Source organism: Sinocyclocheilus rhinocerous, unplaced genomic scaffold (assembly GCF_001515625.1).
Source record: "Sinocyclocheilus rhinocerous isolate Xijiao unplaced genomic scaffold, SAMN03320098_v1.1 scaffold107, whole genome shotgun sequence".
In the NCBI taxonomy this organism is placed as follows: domain Eukaryota; kingdom Metazoa; phylum Chordata; class Actinopteri; order Cypriniformes; family Cyprinidae; genus Sinocyclocheilus; species Sinocyclocheilus rhinocerous.
Genome location: NW_015635024.1, coordinates 187,931 through 203,567, shown reverse-complemented (window position 1 = coordinate 203,567; position 15,637 = coordinate 187,931). Strand labels below are relative to the sequence as shown.

The window sequence follows — 15,637 nt, the reverse complement described above, 5'->3', positions numbered from 1 at the left end:
ACATCATTGCAATGAACCATTAAAAAGAATGCTGTGATAAACATGCAACCCTCGACATTGTATATTATTCTAAATAATAAATGTGTTAAATTTCATTTAAATAAGCAACTGACTCAAAAGAAACAAACTGCAACATGCAGTTTCAAAATGAGCTAGAATAACAAACAGCAGCAGATGAAAACTATTTCATTTTAACAAAGCATAGATAGCAGTAGCAATAATGAGCGGTATCAGCAGACCGCAGCAAATCAGCACACAGCAGCATATCTTACTCTGACAGGTGTTTGTCTGGTTGTCTTGCACCGACTGAGGTATGCTTATGGATACACGTTCAGATCCATTCGTGGGTTCTCTGAGGAAGTCTATACGACTCAACTCTTGAATGTTCTTCATGAGTTCATTGCTAGTACTCTGAAAGGTGTTAGTCTGCACTGACGGTATGCTTATGGATACACGTTCAGAACCATTCGTGGGTTCTCTGAGGAAGTCGTTACGGCTCAACTCTTTAATGTTCTTCAGAAGATCAGTGCTAACACAGTAGGTGTGATTCTGGTCAAAGCGCACCTGATTTGAGTGCTGTGTCACATAAATCTTCTCAAATCTTTTCCATCTTGAGTCAAAGGAAACAATGATGCGATCTGTGTTGCTGCTGTCCGACTGTCCCGTGTAACTTCTTGTGACATAATCAGGCAGTGATCCAGGGGTGTGCAGGTTGCCCGCCTCATAGTATGGTAGAGTAGTTTTAGGAAGAAGTCTTTCCTTATTATAGAATCGATGAAAGCCAAATGCTCCATTTTCAGGGTTGCACTTTGCAGTCATACGACCATTGGAGTCAATCTGAACACAATAATGAGCAAACCACCACAACAGGTTCAGACCGTGTCTGGGACGCGGCTGACCAAACCTGGTCTCTTTCAGCTCGGACAAATTATTCAGGATTCTCACCATGTTCCTGACAATCCTGTTGAAAAAAAGTGCACTTTTAATGCAATAAATGTTATAATATTGTGATTTTAATGTACAATTACAAAAAACTGCAAAATGTAAAACCAAGAAGGGACAAATATCAGTTCTTCATCAGGACTTTGTTTAAATCAGTTAATTTCATCATTAGTTAAGTCTGCAGAATTGGAACACCTGTTATTCATAAAGTTCTAGAAATCCCCTGCCGTATATATGTTCATTTATTAAAAATTTGGGCTAATTTGATGGTTTTCAGCTATACCAATAAAAGTAGAGTACTCTCAGCTCTGTTTTTGAATCTTGAATCTATTCAGCAGATTTTTTTTCTCTCAAAAGCAGCACTTTAAAGTCTGTTTCATCCTTGACTGACCAAAACCAAACAGCAGGCTAAAAAAAACAAGATAAAATACATTTACAGATACTGATCACTGATCACAAAAACTGACCTTCCAAGATTATGTATGAAAGTATAAACACAGTTCAGAATCAATAAAAAGTATTGTATATAGAAACATAAAAAAAAAATGATACACCTTACCTTGTAGAAGCCAAACTATGTCTCTGGCACTGACTGCTTCATTTATATGACATGACAGCATTGCATGTTTGCTGATGTCACTGAACTCATGACAGTAACTACACTATATAGCACACACTAGTTGTCCTACAAGTTGTATGTATGTGTGTGTGTGTCTGTTGCTGTTTCATACTATGGAAAGTGAAACTTGCAGAAACACATTAGAGCAGAGGACCAGCTTGACTGCTGCCATCCTGTGTAATTCTCAGTGACATAATGAGGCAGTGAGCCAGGGGTGTTCAGGTTGCCCACCTCATAGTATGGTAGAGTAGTTTTAGGAAGAAGTCCACCAACGTTATAGAATCGGTGGAAACCAAACGCTCCGTTTGCAGGGTCACACTGTGCAGTCATACGACCATTGGAGTCAATCTGAACACAATCATGAGCAAACCACCACAACAGTTTCAGACCGTGTCTGGGACAGGGCTGACCAAACCTGGTCTCTCTCAGATCAGACAAATGATTCAGGATTCGCACCATGATCCTAAAAATTCTGTTGGGAAAAAATGTAAAGAACAGGTTCGGTTTTACTCAAACAAAAAGTGCATATGTAATGCAAAGAATGGTATATTTTTAATATGAAACATGCAAAACTAAGAAGGAACATAAGTACTAAAAGCAGTCAAACTTCAATGAAATCAACCCATTTCCTCATTGGATAACTCTGCAGAATGGGAGATCCTGTTAAGCATAAATTTCAATAGATCCACTTCCCTTTGAATGATCATTTATTAAACATTTAGGCTCGTTTGATGGGGTTTTCAGCTATTAATAAGATTGTAGTAATATCAGCTCACTTTGAACATTTTCTCTCAGAATCAGCTAAATGAAGTCTGACCATTTGCATGCATTGATCACTTGCACAGAAATATGATCAGAAAGATTTCTGTAGCAGTAGAAACACTGATCCTCTAAGAATCTTGCGGTAAAATGAAGGCTTAATCTGCAGTTGGAGTAAAATTTTAAGTAAAATCCAGTCAAGATCTGCTGTCATAATCCAGCTTTTTTGATTATAAATAATTTTAAGTAAATAAATGAACAGCTGGGACAATTCAGTGCTCTTACCGTGTCTCTGGTAATGAACTGTTTAGTCCAGCAGTTCCTCGAATGTAGCAACTTTGTCTTGTGTGAGGCCAAAGATACTGCTATATATGATCCTAACCTGATTTTGTAACTAATAAAGCAATACAAATCATCTACATAAACAAATAAAATGGGTACACTTTATCCTACAGACGTAATGGGAGTGTTCACACTCTGATAATGGCTTTTGTGGGTGGAGAAAAGTTCTGCAAACAGAAACTGATGCTGCTTCATGCCAGACATTTATAGCAGAAAAACTGACAGGCAATAGTGCCTTAAATGGAATAATCGTTTCTGTTTATTGCTTACCCTTTAACACTAAAATCGTTTCATCAGAAATACTCAATAAGGAATGAAAATTGTGTGAACCATGTCTTCCTCACATTCTTTGTAGGCATAGGCTACCTGTTTTTGTAAGGTATGATACTACCCTGATAGCAGACGTACATCATGGAGACGTCTATTTGACGTCTGCATTTACATCAGCTAGGTGAGTGTTTGCTCATCTGCAATATGTCTATGACATTTCCTATCAGATGTCAAACAGACGTTTAGAAGATGTCTTTAAGATGTTTATGATTTAGAATGTATGTAAAACTGACATCTTAAAGACGTCTATCAGATGTTTGTACACAGCAGATGCTTTCCAGATGAAGAGATCTTTAACAGACATCTTGCAGACGTACGATACTAAAAGAGACTAATTTGCACAAACAAAAAAGAACAGTTTGAATTATGAGTTCCCAAAGTCATTTTATTTCAAACCAAGCCAGAGAAACCACACATTTAATAGAACTCAGGAAAAAAAGCAAAGGAATCCAAATTTGATTATAACAGTTGACACAACATTAATAACAGTGACGGGAGAAGCGATTCAATCGAACCAGTGCATGCTGGTGATATCTGCTGGTTAAAGTCATGTAAATGCACAGAAGAACAACCTTATAACCACACGTTTAATGCATTTAACACAACACCATCCTCAAACCACAGATGTTTCAAAACAGTAGGATGTAGCGAAGCCTCGTTTGCTGAAATCACGTGACTATCCGAAACAAGATTCATAAAGGTCTCGAAGCTTCGTGAAGCAGTTATTCGAACTCGCCCATCACTAATAGATGCTTTAATCAATTCACCATTACATAATAAAATGTATATAATAATCACGGATATAATGAAAGCAGGTTAATGTCAGCAACTCTTTGAATGGCTCAAAGAATGGTACACCAGGAGTTGTTGTCAGGCGCTGTCTCATAACGACTCTGTGGTGTGAATCTGACATGATCTTCTTGAGTGCTGGAGAGCTGAGAGAGATACAGCTCTCGACTCATGTTATTGATGATCTTGAGGAGGCCCTGGCTCACTCGGTAGGTTCTGTTGCTGTCGAATCGTTTCGGGTCGCTGTGTTCAGTCAAATACACCCTATTGAAGCTGCCATTGGCGTCCCGCCGCACAATAATGCGATCCTTGTTGCTGTCGGGATTTCTGTTGCTGTAATTTGCCCTGACATAATCTGGGAGCTTGTCTGCTCCTTGAGCGTTCAGGTTGCCCACCTCATAGTATGGGAGATTCTGAATAGGCACAATGTGATCATCTTCTTCAATTTTGTTTTGGTATTTGTGGAAACCAAAGTCTCCATTCTGAGGCTTGAATCTCGGGACAATATCACCATTGCTGACGTGGATATAGTCATGAGCAAACCAGTACAACAGGTTCAGGCCATGTTTCGGCTGTGGCTGACCGAAGCCAGAGCTTTTTAGCTGGGACAGTTCATTCAGGGTGCCTTTCACCATGATGGATGACTGTGTGAGAGAAAGAGACAATGAAGAAATATTTAGAATAATAGTAAAACCATACAATGAGTCAGTAAATACAAACCAGTCAGTCAAGTTTTATGTTTGAAGGGAAAGTGCATTTTCGATGCTGTTATTTATCACCATTTATGTTTTCAACCGCTTTGAAATCACTCTTTTTGCCTACTTCATTTCAATGGTCATGTTTATGGCAAATTAATTTTTTAAAAGGATTAAATATAAAAGGCAAACATGTCTGGGTAACATCAAGCTGGTAGTATCTGACAAATGTATGTGGAGAGACCTAGCTTGCAGTGGCACAAATGTCCTGTAGGGAACAGAGCCCACGATGCTGCCATGTCCCTAGTGGAGTGAGCTTTGAGGCCTTCTGGAGGCCGCACCGCCTTAAGATTCATATGCCAGAGAGATGGCTTCCACGAGCCAATGAGAGAGCCGTTGCTTAGAAATGGGATTCCCCGTATTCGGGGGGGCCCAAGAAATGAAGAGCTGATTACTCCTCCTGAAAGGGTTGGTCCTGTCGATAGCTGCTAAGTAGACCTTAATAGTGGAAAAGGATTTACCACCATCGATAAGGTCTTGCAAAAAAAACTAAAAATGTCAACAACCTCGCACCACTCCTCAAACACACACCACTTGCAATCATAAAGGGAGCCTGTAGAAGAGGCTCTAGCATTCTGAATGGTAGCAACAACATGTGGGGGGAGCCCCAATGTGTTTAAGTTTGCCCTCTCAAGAGGGCCACCGTCTTGGTGAGGATGGTAGATTTCCCCGTTCCCTTGGGACAGGGGGTCTGTGTCGTAATGAGAGGGGCCACGGCTGGGCATACAGAAGAGGAATTATCTCTGCCAGCTATGGAGATTTAGGCTACCTGGGTGCTATCAAAATCAGAGTCAGGCTCTATTATTTCACCCTGACCAGAGTAGGAGATATTAGGCAGAGCGGAGGAAATGCGTAGAGCAGCACATTGGGCCAAGGGTGGGCCAGTGCGTCCACGCCGAGGCCGGGCATCCTCATCCCGTAGCGATAAGAACATCGGACAATGGGCGTTTTTGCGTGAGGCAAAGAGATCGACGGGTGAGGGTCCTTAGCGGCCACACAGGCCCGTGATAAGCTATCCCTGGGAGAAGTAACCATTTTAGAGAGTAACATACCGACGAAAAACTGAGAAAAATCTGTGGCAGGCAGCCGTGGAAAGGGGAGCAGGTGGGATAATGAAAATAGCCGGGCAGCCTGAAGACAAAAGAGAGCGTGGGTGGCTCAGGATGCGAAACACAACTAACCTAAGGCTGAATAAAAAGATTGTCACATCTGGCGGAGGCTGATCTGGTGATTTGTCCTCCTGAAGACACAAGCAGTTTTAAATCCAACCGAGCTGTGTAAGTGCAAGGGTTTTATGCGCTCGGTTAAGGGGCGGCCCCTTACCTGCCATTGGGCACGCACTCCTGTCTGTCAAGCCAGACTTGGTGCGTTTGAATGCTTCTTTAGAGGTCAGGCACGGATGACCTTCCCATAGGTGGATCTCAAACATCTCGAACACGAGATGATGAAAGAGAACATCACACCACAGGTTAAAAAAAAAAATTCTCTCTCTTCAAAACTTTTCTAGAACTTTTGATGGTCATTTTAAATTAAGACTGTTAACAGTATTTTCAACAGTATAAACTGAGAAAAGGCCATATTTAAATTTTCTCTTGAAATTTTATCATTAAAAATTAAGACATTTTGAGAATGTTGTAAATGAACATTGTTGTCTATCATGAAATTATGGGTGAATTTATATTTGATGTTTCTGTGTCTCAGACAATGCGTCTAAAAAGTGTAAGAAAAACACATGATTTTAAGGCATCATAACTGTGTACTGTTCTTATGGAAAACACAAATATCTTAATTTTTACCTTGTATGGTGAAGAAAGATCCTCCAAGTTTCTTGCAGTGATCCGATTATCGATCTGTAGTGAGTTGAGTTCACTTAATCTCACTGGACAGCAGAGGAAGGCGATTAAGTCCTTTTTAAAATGATTCCTTCAAGACACGCCTCCTCTGAAAAGCTCACATCTGGGAAATTGAAACTTAAGCTGGTTGGAAGGGAGTAGCCTACTAGTTTTTCTGATTTATTATGAATTATGCACAGTATGAACCGTATACTAAAATAGTATTTGGAACAGTATTAGTATGCTACGTCACATGACCACATTGCATTGTATGTTTAATGCAGAGTGGAATTCTGGAAATAAAAAAGCTATTTTGCTTTTCTAATGCATATTTGAACATTTGCACTATATATATGCTATATATGTATACTGACATAATATGACTATGCTATTGTGAATGCTTGTGTGCGTAGGTGATCGGTGTTATAAACTGACTTAAAAAAAAAAAAAAATAGTAAAAGACAACCAAATTGCTAAATGAAAATGGAAAAACTAATGTAAGAACAAATATATGCGATGCATGTTTAAATTTGTTCCTAAAAAAAATAAGAATAAAAATTAAGTTGAAAAAAGAGAAAAATATTAAACCTAATACAAAATATTAATAAATACAATATCAAATACTCTAAAATAACACTGGTGTGCATTGAGTTAAATGTTGTAAATTGTTTCCAATAGTATAGTTAGGACCTAAAACATTTACACAAAGAAATCAGTCAAACATAAGTGTACATTTCTAGATTAAAAGAAAGAAAAAGAGAGAAATCATATGCATCAATTTAAGCGTTTTACCAAGGCACATTTCATTGACTGTGTTAGCCAAGTGTATTTTACTCATTTTCTCTTTTTTTTGCTTTTGAATTGTACTTGGGGTGCACATTTCTCTAATAAGATAAAAACACTAACTGATGAATATCTTGCAATATTTAGCCAATGAAATATTTTGGAGCAGAACAACTAGGACGAAAAAAATTCAGGTCTAGAAATCTCATGAGAAGCCTGCTTCAGCAGCATAACTTGAAGAGAGAAAAAAAAGTTTTCCTGTAAAAAGGGTGGTGCTGCTTCAGAGCAAAAGATAGGAAACCGAAACGTACTGTTTTTCAACTGCAATTCAGTGATAATCTCTTAAGAACAGTCACTTGCAAAATATGCAAAAGGTAATTCATAATGACAGACGTGACAGACTGTTGTTTGTTAGATCATTTCCTTTTCAAACCAGCTTTTATTTCACTATCATCTGCACCATGACGACAGTCAAGAGCAATTCTGTGCTGTAACACAATGATCAGAGGCCAAGAGAGGGACAACACCAACAGGACAAACAAAAAGAAGAATGCCAACCAGCGGTAGTGAGGAAAACTTGAGGAATGACAGTCAAAGAAATCAAATGAAGAAAGAACAAGTTCAACAGTTGTACAAATAAAAGACTGCAAACCAAGAAAATAGATTCTGCAATTATTACGAACAGCAGTAAAACTGTGAATTCACATTGAAACTGCTGTTTTAACGGAATAGGAGGATGATGGGATAGATATACATATATATCAAATTTCCATTAGTCTGAATCCATTCAAGGACAATGAGCAAACGTTTTATCTTTGATATGAAGAAAACAAGAATGTGTCGTGGCTTCCCATATCAAACAGACAAAAAAAAAAAAAAAAGATAAAAAATTAATAATTGTGCTGAACCCTCAAACTACATCAAAATTACCATCATAATTATAACTCTAGCTGTCAGTGTCAGCATAAGAAGGATTGGTATTAATAGTATGAATATTTTACTTCATTATTTGATATATATACACAAATATCCGCAATGTTTTTGCATTGCTGTATTCTTGCTTTTTTTGCCCCCCACGCATGTGTTTAAGTACACTTGAAAATAAAATGCAATTTTCCTTTTTTAGTTTCACTAATACACAACAAACCCCAAATACGTCACTCATGATCTCACACACACACAGGTTTGAGACTCCCTTGACCTCAAGTGCCCCCACACACACACTCGAGCGCCTCAGTTTGTGGACACCGTCCTTCTCTTCACCGCTTCCCACATGAGCAAGAGTGGTCCATAATGCATCTGTGCCCAAGCTGAAGGGGAAACATCAACAAACGGGTAGATCCTTCAGTGTCACGTACACTACACATCACAGCGACTTGTCAGTTTCAAACACTGAAGCTAAATTCAAGCAGTGCAGCGTCTTCCTCTGGCTACACTGATGCTTTTATGTGGCTCTCCTGCTTAAAGCAGCACAACCTCTTGCGAGCATCAACAGATATGCTGTTCTAGAGGTTCTAAACACGCTCTGGACAATTCATTAGTCTTTTTAAGTGATTTTAGCGAGTGTTAGTAAGAATATCAGAATGATGCTTCCATTGTCCCTCAGAGAACTGTACAGATATGATGGGATTGAAAGGAATAGTTCATGCAAAAATGAAATTGATGTCATCGTTTACTCGCCCTTGGGTCATTCAAACCCACGTAGTTGATTTTTTCAGTTCATAGGTTGTAAAAAAGGACCAAAATAATGACTTAAAATCACCATAAAAGTAAGCATATGACTTGTGCGTTATATTTCAAGTAATATAAAAAGATTGAAATTTACGTTGTTATTCACTGACAATCTTTCCATCTGCCAAAGCTACGACATCTCATTTGTGAAGTGTTTCAAAAATTGTGCGGTCTGACGGTCATTGACTCCAAAACGCTATTGGTTCTTGCGTTTTATAATTGGCATGCCAGTTCGAACAAATGAAGAATACCTTGCACAAAACTATCATAAATTCAGATGACTTGTAATATATCGTCACAACTCGCATAGACAACTTTCATGATACTTTCATGGTGTTTTTTTTCTGTAGAACAATTTATAGGCTTAGACCTAAACTTATTTAACTTAACACCCAAAAAGTCATCCCTATGACTTGTACATTATATTTCAAGTAATACAATGGCTTAGTGCGAGAGAAAAGATTTACATTTATATTGTTATTCAATGATAATCTTCCCATCTGCCAAAGCTCTGAAATCTTATTTGCTAATAGTTTCAAAAACTGTGCGGTTTGACAGTCATTGACGCAACAAAATCCCAACGGTTCTTGTGTGTCGTAATTGCTGTACCAGTTCGAACAAGTGGAGATTTCATGAACAAAACTACTGGGTTTTTTTGTAGAAGTTTACAGACTGTCAAGCTACAAAAAGAACCAAAATAAGACTTAAAAGCACCATAAAATGATGCATACGACTTGTACATTATATTTCAAGTAATACAATGGCTCAGTGTGAGGAAAAGACTGAACTTTACATTGTTACTCAATAATAATCTTCCCCTCCACTGAAGATCTGACATCTCATTGCGAAAGGTTATTGACTCTAAAACACCACTGGTTCTTGTGTGTCGTAATTGCTGTGCCAGTTAGAACAAGTGTAAAATTTCTTGCACAAAACTAGCATATAGATACGGAAGACTTGGAATATAGCATCACAAATCGCATAGACTATTTTTATGATACTTTTATGGTGTTTGACAAGTGGTCATTCTATGTTAACATTAATAGAAAAGAGCTGCATATTTATAAAAAAAAAAAAAATAAATAAAAAAAAAAGATGGTGAGAAATCAGTGACAGATCTTTCATATTTGTGCAAACCATTCCTTTAAAATCCATAAACCAAGGCGAGCTCTCAAACTACGTCTCTCACACAAACACGCTCAATGAAAAGAACGAGCAATACAGCGCTTCTCTGAACTCACTCGCACATGCGCTAATTCTCACACACACACACACACACACTCACACACACACACGCAATCAAACAGGCCTTCGTATCCCCCGGATGTTTAAGGATGTGACGTCCACAGCTTGAGGAAGATGTGTGGAGCGGGAAAGGATATGTTTTCCTAACTCTAGCATTTACTGAACCACGAACCCTATGTTTGAATAATCCTGTGAACACGAGGAAAACAGAGAGACACACAGTGGATGGTGGCGGGAGAACGTTCCCGAACCATTTCGGTGTTCCATATTGTCCACTGAGTAGAGCACGGCTGGCGAAAGAGAGAACGCGTATCTCGACATACTACGATACGGGAAAAGAGAAGGGGGCAGCTGATTGAGCTTTCGGTTTTTTGTTTTTCTGGGAAACGGGACAGTGAGGGCACGGCGGGGCATGTGCGTGATTGGGATCAGAAGATATCCGGGCAGGAGTCCCAGTTGCCCTGCTCCTTGGCCTCCCAATATCCTCCTTTGTAGATGTGCGTGGGCTCTCCTGTCACCGGGTCGACGAGCTGCTCAAACCACATCGACTTGTAGTTGTCCTGGTGACCACCTGATCGAACAAAACAAACATGTACATAGAAAAGCAAACAAACGGTCACTTAATTAAAGAACAGCAGGTACATGAGTTCGCAAGTAACTCAATAGAGCCTTTACAGTCTTTTCTGCAAAACTACTGGAAACTATTTCAAATATAGCCTGGAGCTTACAAGACAAATGCTGACTAAACTATTCAATCTAAACTAAACACAAATCACCTACAATCTCTGATTCAACACACCTCACTCTCTACATTTACACAACAGGCAGATAAAACAGGAACTAAGAGAAGCACATGGTCAACTAAGGAGAAAAAATAATGAACAAAAGGAGGAAAACAATATTGGTAACATTTAGAGGTGGGCGGCATGACCAACATTTTATATGGTCCAAGTTACATGGTGAAACTTTATATTGTAATGGAAGGATATATAAGAACGCAGTTATTTTTGCTGAAAAATGAACCTATATATTACATAATGCTAATTTCTGCACAAAATTCTTTGCAAATAATACATACTTCAGCACATTTGACTATGGAGTGTGTGTGTGTGCGTGTGTATATATACAGTATATATATATATATATATATATACACACACACACACACACACACACACACACACCTATTTTACATATATTTGCATATAACCTATTTTACAAATAAGTACCTAAATTGTTTAGGATAGGGTTTATTTAGATTGGTTTATAATTGGTGTGAAAGCAAAAGGCCATCCAAATAAAAATGTATATATACATTAAATATTGGTAACACTTTTTTTACGGTGACCTTGTTACACATTACATGTACGTACTATTATAATAACAATAAATTAAGCATAATTGCATGCAAATAACCCCAAACCATCCTAACCCTAACCATATAGTAAGTACACGTAGTAGGGCTGCACAATTAATCGAATTTCCAATCGCGATTACAATTATGGGAGGGAATAATCGACAATTATGATTTTTGTCATAATCGTGCAGCCCTAACACGTAGTTAAATAATATTACTCAGTTTTTAAATGTATAATATAAAGTGTAACCTAAATATTATATGAGAATAATTACATAATTACGAGAACATAATGTCTAACTCAATTATACAAATATTTCTAAATTTAGTTATGATCTTTCATTATTTTACTTCTTAAATGAACTGAAGTACATTTCATTTGTATATTTATATATTCATTATTAAATATTCAATTATATTTTATTAAAGCACAGGTATGCATATATTGGAAATAACCTACTATTTCACACTGAATGTGAGTGGCATGACATGTCAATTAAATTGTTAAACTGTGGTTTTCTGCTTGATCATACCGCCTAGCCCTATTAGCTGAGAAATGGAGGGGCTGGAAGGTTTTGGGTGAATGTTACTTGCTTTTGACTGGAGCTCCATAAGGACCCTCCACTAGAGCGACACAGAACAGATAACGAGACAGTAAGGGTCTTTTCCAGTGAGGGGCTCACAAATGCACAATGCAAAGTTTGATCCCACAACTGCCATTTTATAATGTGTGTGTGTGATGTATAACATGATGCGTGTGTGTGTAATTGTCTGTGATAATCGATAGTTTGTGATAGAGTGTATAAGTTTCACATTATGAATACATTAACATGAATTGTGGATCTTGTGCTGTTAGCAACAAATGTATTATGCTGTATAATGTATAACATGATCCCCATACATTGTAAAAATGTAGCTCTAACAACTGTTTCCACTTTTATTCCACAGTTACATAATTCCACTTCATTACAAACACTGGCTTTGTACGCATCTGTGTGTGAAGTGAACATGTGTGTAGTACTTGCTTGAGTATGCAGGTGGGTGTGAGCCGTGCAGTGTTTCAGCTGCAGAAGCACAGAGATGAAGATGGAGGGATGTAGGCAAGAGAAGAGGATTGAGAGAGATGTTAGCATGCACGGGAGGAGTGAATTGAAGAAATTAAAGATTCACATGGAATGGACTTCAACACTGACTGTAGTTTCTGTTTATGATACTGTCTAATATACATTCACAATTTATGCATTCACTCTGCCCACTAGTGGAAGTAAAATACATGCACAGGCATGTGATTTAAAATGCTTATGTTTCAAAATGCATGATGCAAGAATTAATTCAAATAAGAACTAAGTCTAATTATCTGCTTGTTTCTATTTAGCAGTGTTTTCACAGCTAAATTGCCTCAAATACGTGATCTAGGATAGGGTTCATAAGGAGTAGTATGATTTATAACTGGTTTGAAAGCAATGCATTAAAAAAATAATAAAATTGTATTGTTGATGCATCAATTTTGATGATGTGAATGCAGCAAGATACAATCAGAAAAGAAATCTGCAGAGGTGAAATCAAACTCGGGTCGAGACTAAACAATCAAATCAAGTGTGAAAACAGCCTAAAACAACTAAACAACACTTCAGTGTTGATTCGGCTACTTGCTTGATAGCGAAAGATCGGAGGAAGTTTCATCTGTGTCAGCTGATGGAGGGACAGACAGATGGAAAATGAAGATGATTGGATGATAAATGCGAGAAACAGTGTTATTAGGAGAGAGGGATGGGATGGTACTTGCTTTTGTAAGTGGTCTCAGAGGGCTCACTGGCAATCTCGACTTCTTCGGCTGATCAGAGTTGAGAGACGAGCAGTCAAAAATTAAAAAGGGGGATGCAAATTAAGACAAAAACAAAAAAAGAAAGAATACAATGAGTGAATGGCATAATGAAGGCGGGGAAAGTGCTCCTGGATATTAAAGGGACAGTTCACCCCAAAATAAAAATTCTGTCATTTACTCACCTTTATGTCATTCCAAACTTCAATGAGACTTTTTTTTTTTGTTTTTTTTCATACATGGAACACAAAAGGTGAATTTTCTAAGAAAAATAGCACCAAAGTATTACAAAATTGGTGTACTAATACTTTATGGTACTTGGTACTTGTCATTTTAGAGCCAGTGTTAACTAAAACTATATATAAAAAAAAAACATTTGCATTAATTGAAATAACATAGATGCTAACTGAAATAACATTTTAAAAAAAAAATATTTTTTTTTAAATTTAATTTCAGTTAGTTGCAATGGCAAAATTTAAAATTTTCATTTAGTGTAGTGAAAGTTCTAAACTTTCTAAAATTAAAAATAACTAAAATCATAAAATAATAGTAATAATATAAAATCTAAATAAATACATTTAAAAAACAAATGAAACCGACAAATAAACACAACAAAATTAACTAAAACAAACTAAAATTTGTAAATAAATAAATGAATAAAAAATTCAAAACCAGACTTACTAAAACGGGGGAAAAAATACTATAATAGTATATCAATGACATCAAAATAACACTATTTGGAGTGCAACCGTTTTAGTCCCTTTGTTTAATTCTACGGAAAAGCTCCACGGATGAAAGAAAGCCATGTGGATTTGGAACAAACTGACAAAATGTTCATTTTTAGGTGAACTATTCCTTTAATGTCATGCAAATAAGCACTATTACAGTGACTGCATATGTGTTTGTGTGAGATGGGAGAAAAAGAAGACGACGACAATTAAAGAGAAAAGAAAAAGGAAGTAGAACAGGAGTACTTGCATTTTAGAGGCGAGTCAGATATGGCGTCCTCAATGAGAGCTTGAGGGAAAGACAGAGACAGACACACGGGAGTGAACGAGAGACGCCGAGAAGGAGGAAGAAAGGAGGAGAGACGAGTAGAAAGACAAATAAAAGGACACTTTACCCCCGTCCGCTGACTCCTTACCCTCTTCTGAAGGGCTGGCGGCGCGGTTGGCCTCTCGCTCCCTCTCTCGGCGGACAGTGCGCTGCTTCTCCTCCAGCCTTTGTTTCTCAGCGTTAGCCTCCTCCCAGCGGCCCTGCTCCATTAGACGCTGGTCCGGCCGCCTCCTGCTATCCGTGGGAGCAACACCCTCCTCCAGCTCGTTCAATGTCAACGCCAGGGTCGAGAAGTAGTACATGTTTTCAGCGCCTTCCCTACACAGCACAGAGAGAGAAAAATGGCAGGAAATTATGGAGAGATCAAGAAATTCCAACTGAGATCACACTTGAGCACCACAACACAATGTGCCAGAGAACATGCACTAAATACTAAGCCACAGCTCCAACTACTCAGGAATATTAATTAGGCAATGGCTTTGTAATAGGCTTGCTGCGATAGACGGTGTTTTCAGTTATACCGGTGTTAAGCTGCAACACCGGTTACGTCATTTGCCTACCGCGGCACCGCCCCCCACCGTCGTTTAGATTTTTTTATAGTAACAAAAATCATTTAGCCTAGTTCAGTTAGAGGACAGATACTTTTAAAAACTAAACGCTCAATGCAGCGTGCCGAACCGTGCGCGAACGACAGTGCACCACGGAGCAGGAGTCAGATTTTATTTATCACGTGAGGAGAGTGAGTCGAGCTGACTGACAAGAGTGAGGTGAGAAAGACAAGATGATGGCAGAAGATTGTTTAGAAAGGAAATGCAAAGGCGCCTGTTTGGCAATATTTTAGATTTTGAAAAGCCTATTGACTGGAAGTTTTTTTAAACATTCGTTTCTTATTTATTTGGTTCTACTGTGTTTGCTGATTACTTTATTTAAACTTTGTGTATTTTATTTATTTTATTTTACATCAAGGTGTATATGCCGTGCCTCCAAGCTTTCTTATTCGTTTTGCTAATAAACGTTCTATGTTTCTTATTTATTTGGTTCCACAGTGTTTGCTGATTTTCAGTTTTATATACCTATTTAAACTTTGTGTAGCCTAAGTAATTTGTTATTTTATTAGGTATAGGCCTATATGGTGTATTTTTATACGGTTTGTTAATAAAAGTTCTGAGTTTGACGTTGTTGCTTGAATTGAATCAAAGCCGAATTGCCGCTAATTTGAAAGTGAAAATAAAATGCGCACGGCGCTTTTTCAAGCTATTTGAAAGCCAAGAAATC

The 15,637-nt window shown here is 37.9% G+C and overlaps 1 protein-coding gene across 16 annotated transcripts in view; it reads right to left on the bottom strand.

Annotated features, from left to right (window-relative positions):
* Positions 1–857: 857 nt before the first annotated feature.
* The window catches only part of LOC107746077 (oxysterol-binding protein 1-like), a 29,246-nt gene continuing 14,466 nt past the window's right edge, over positions 858–15,637 (bottom strand). For 3 of the 16 annotated variants that reach the window (XM_016560132.1, XM_016560134.1, XM_016560133.1), the window contains exons 15-20: positions 14,430–14,680; positions 13,271–13,318; positions 13,138–13,176; positions 12,510–12,548; positions 12,079–12,108; positions 7,206–10,698 (exon numbers count right to left, since the gene is read on the bottom strand). In XM_016560132.1, the coding sequence (XP_016415618.1) occupies positions 10,556–10,698; positions 12,079–12,108; positions 12,510–12,548; positions 13,138–13,176; positions 13,271–13,318; positions 14,430–14,680 (550 nt within the window). In that variant the 3' untranslated portion in view covers positions 7,206–10,555. Of the gene's footprint in view, positions 884–7,205; positions 10,699–12,078; positions 12,109–12,509; positions 12,549–13,137; positions 13,177–13,270; positions 13,319–14,284; positions 14,324–14,429; positions 14,681–15,637 lie in introns of those variants that run through there. The other 13 variants (XR_001640653.1, XM_016560135.1, XM_016560136.1 and 10 more) reach the window with 13 other exon arrangements.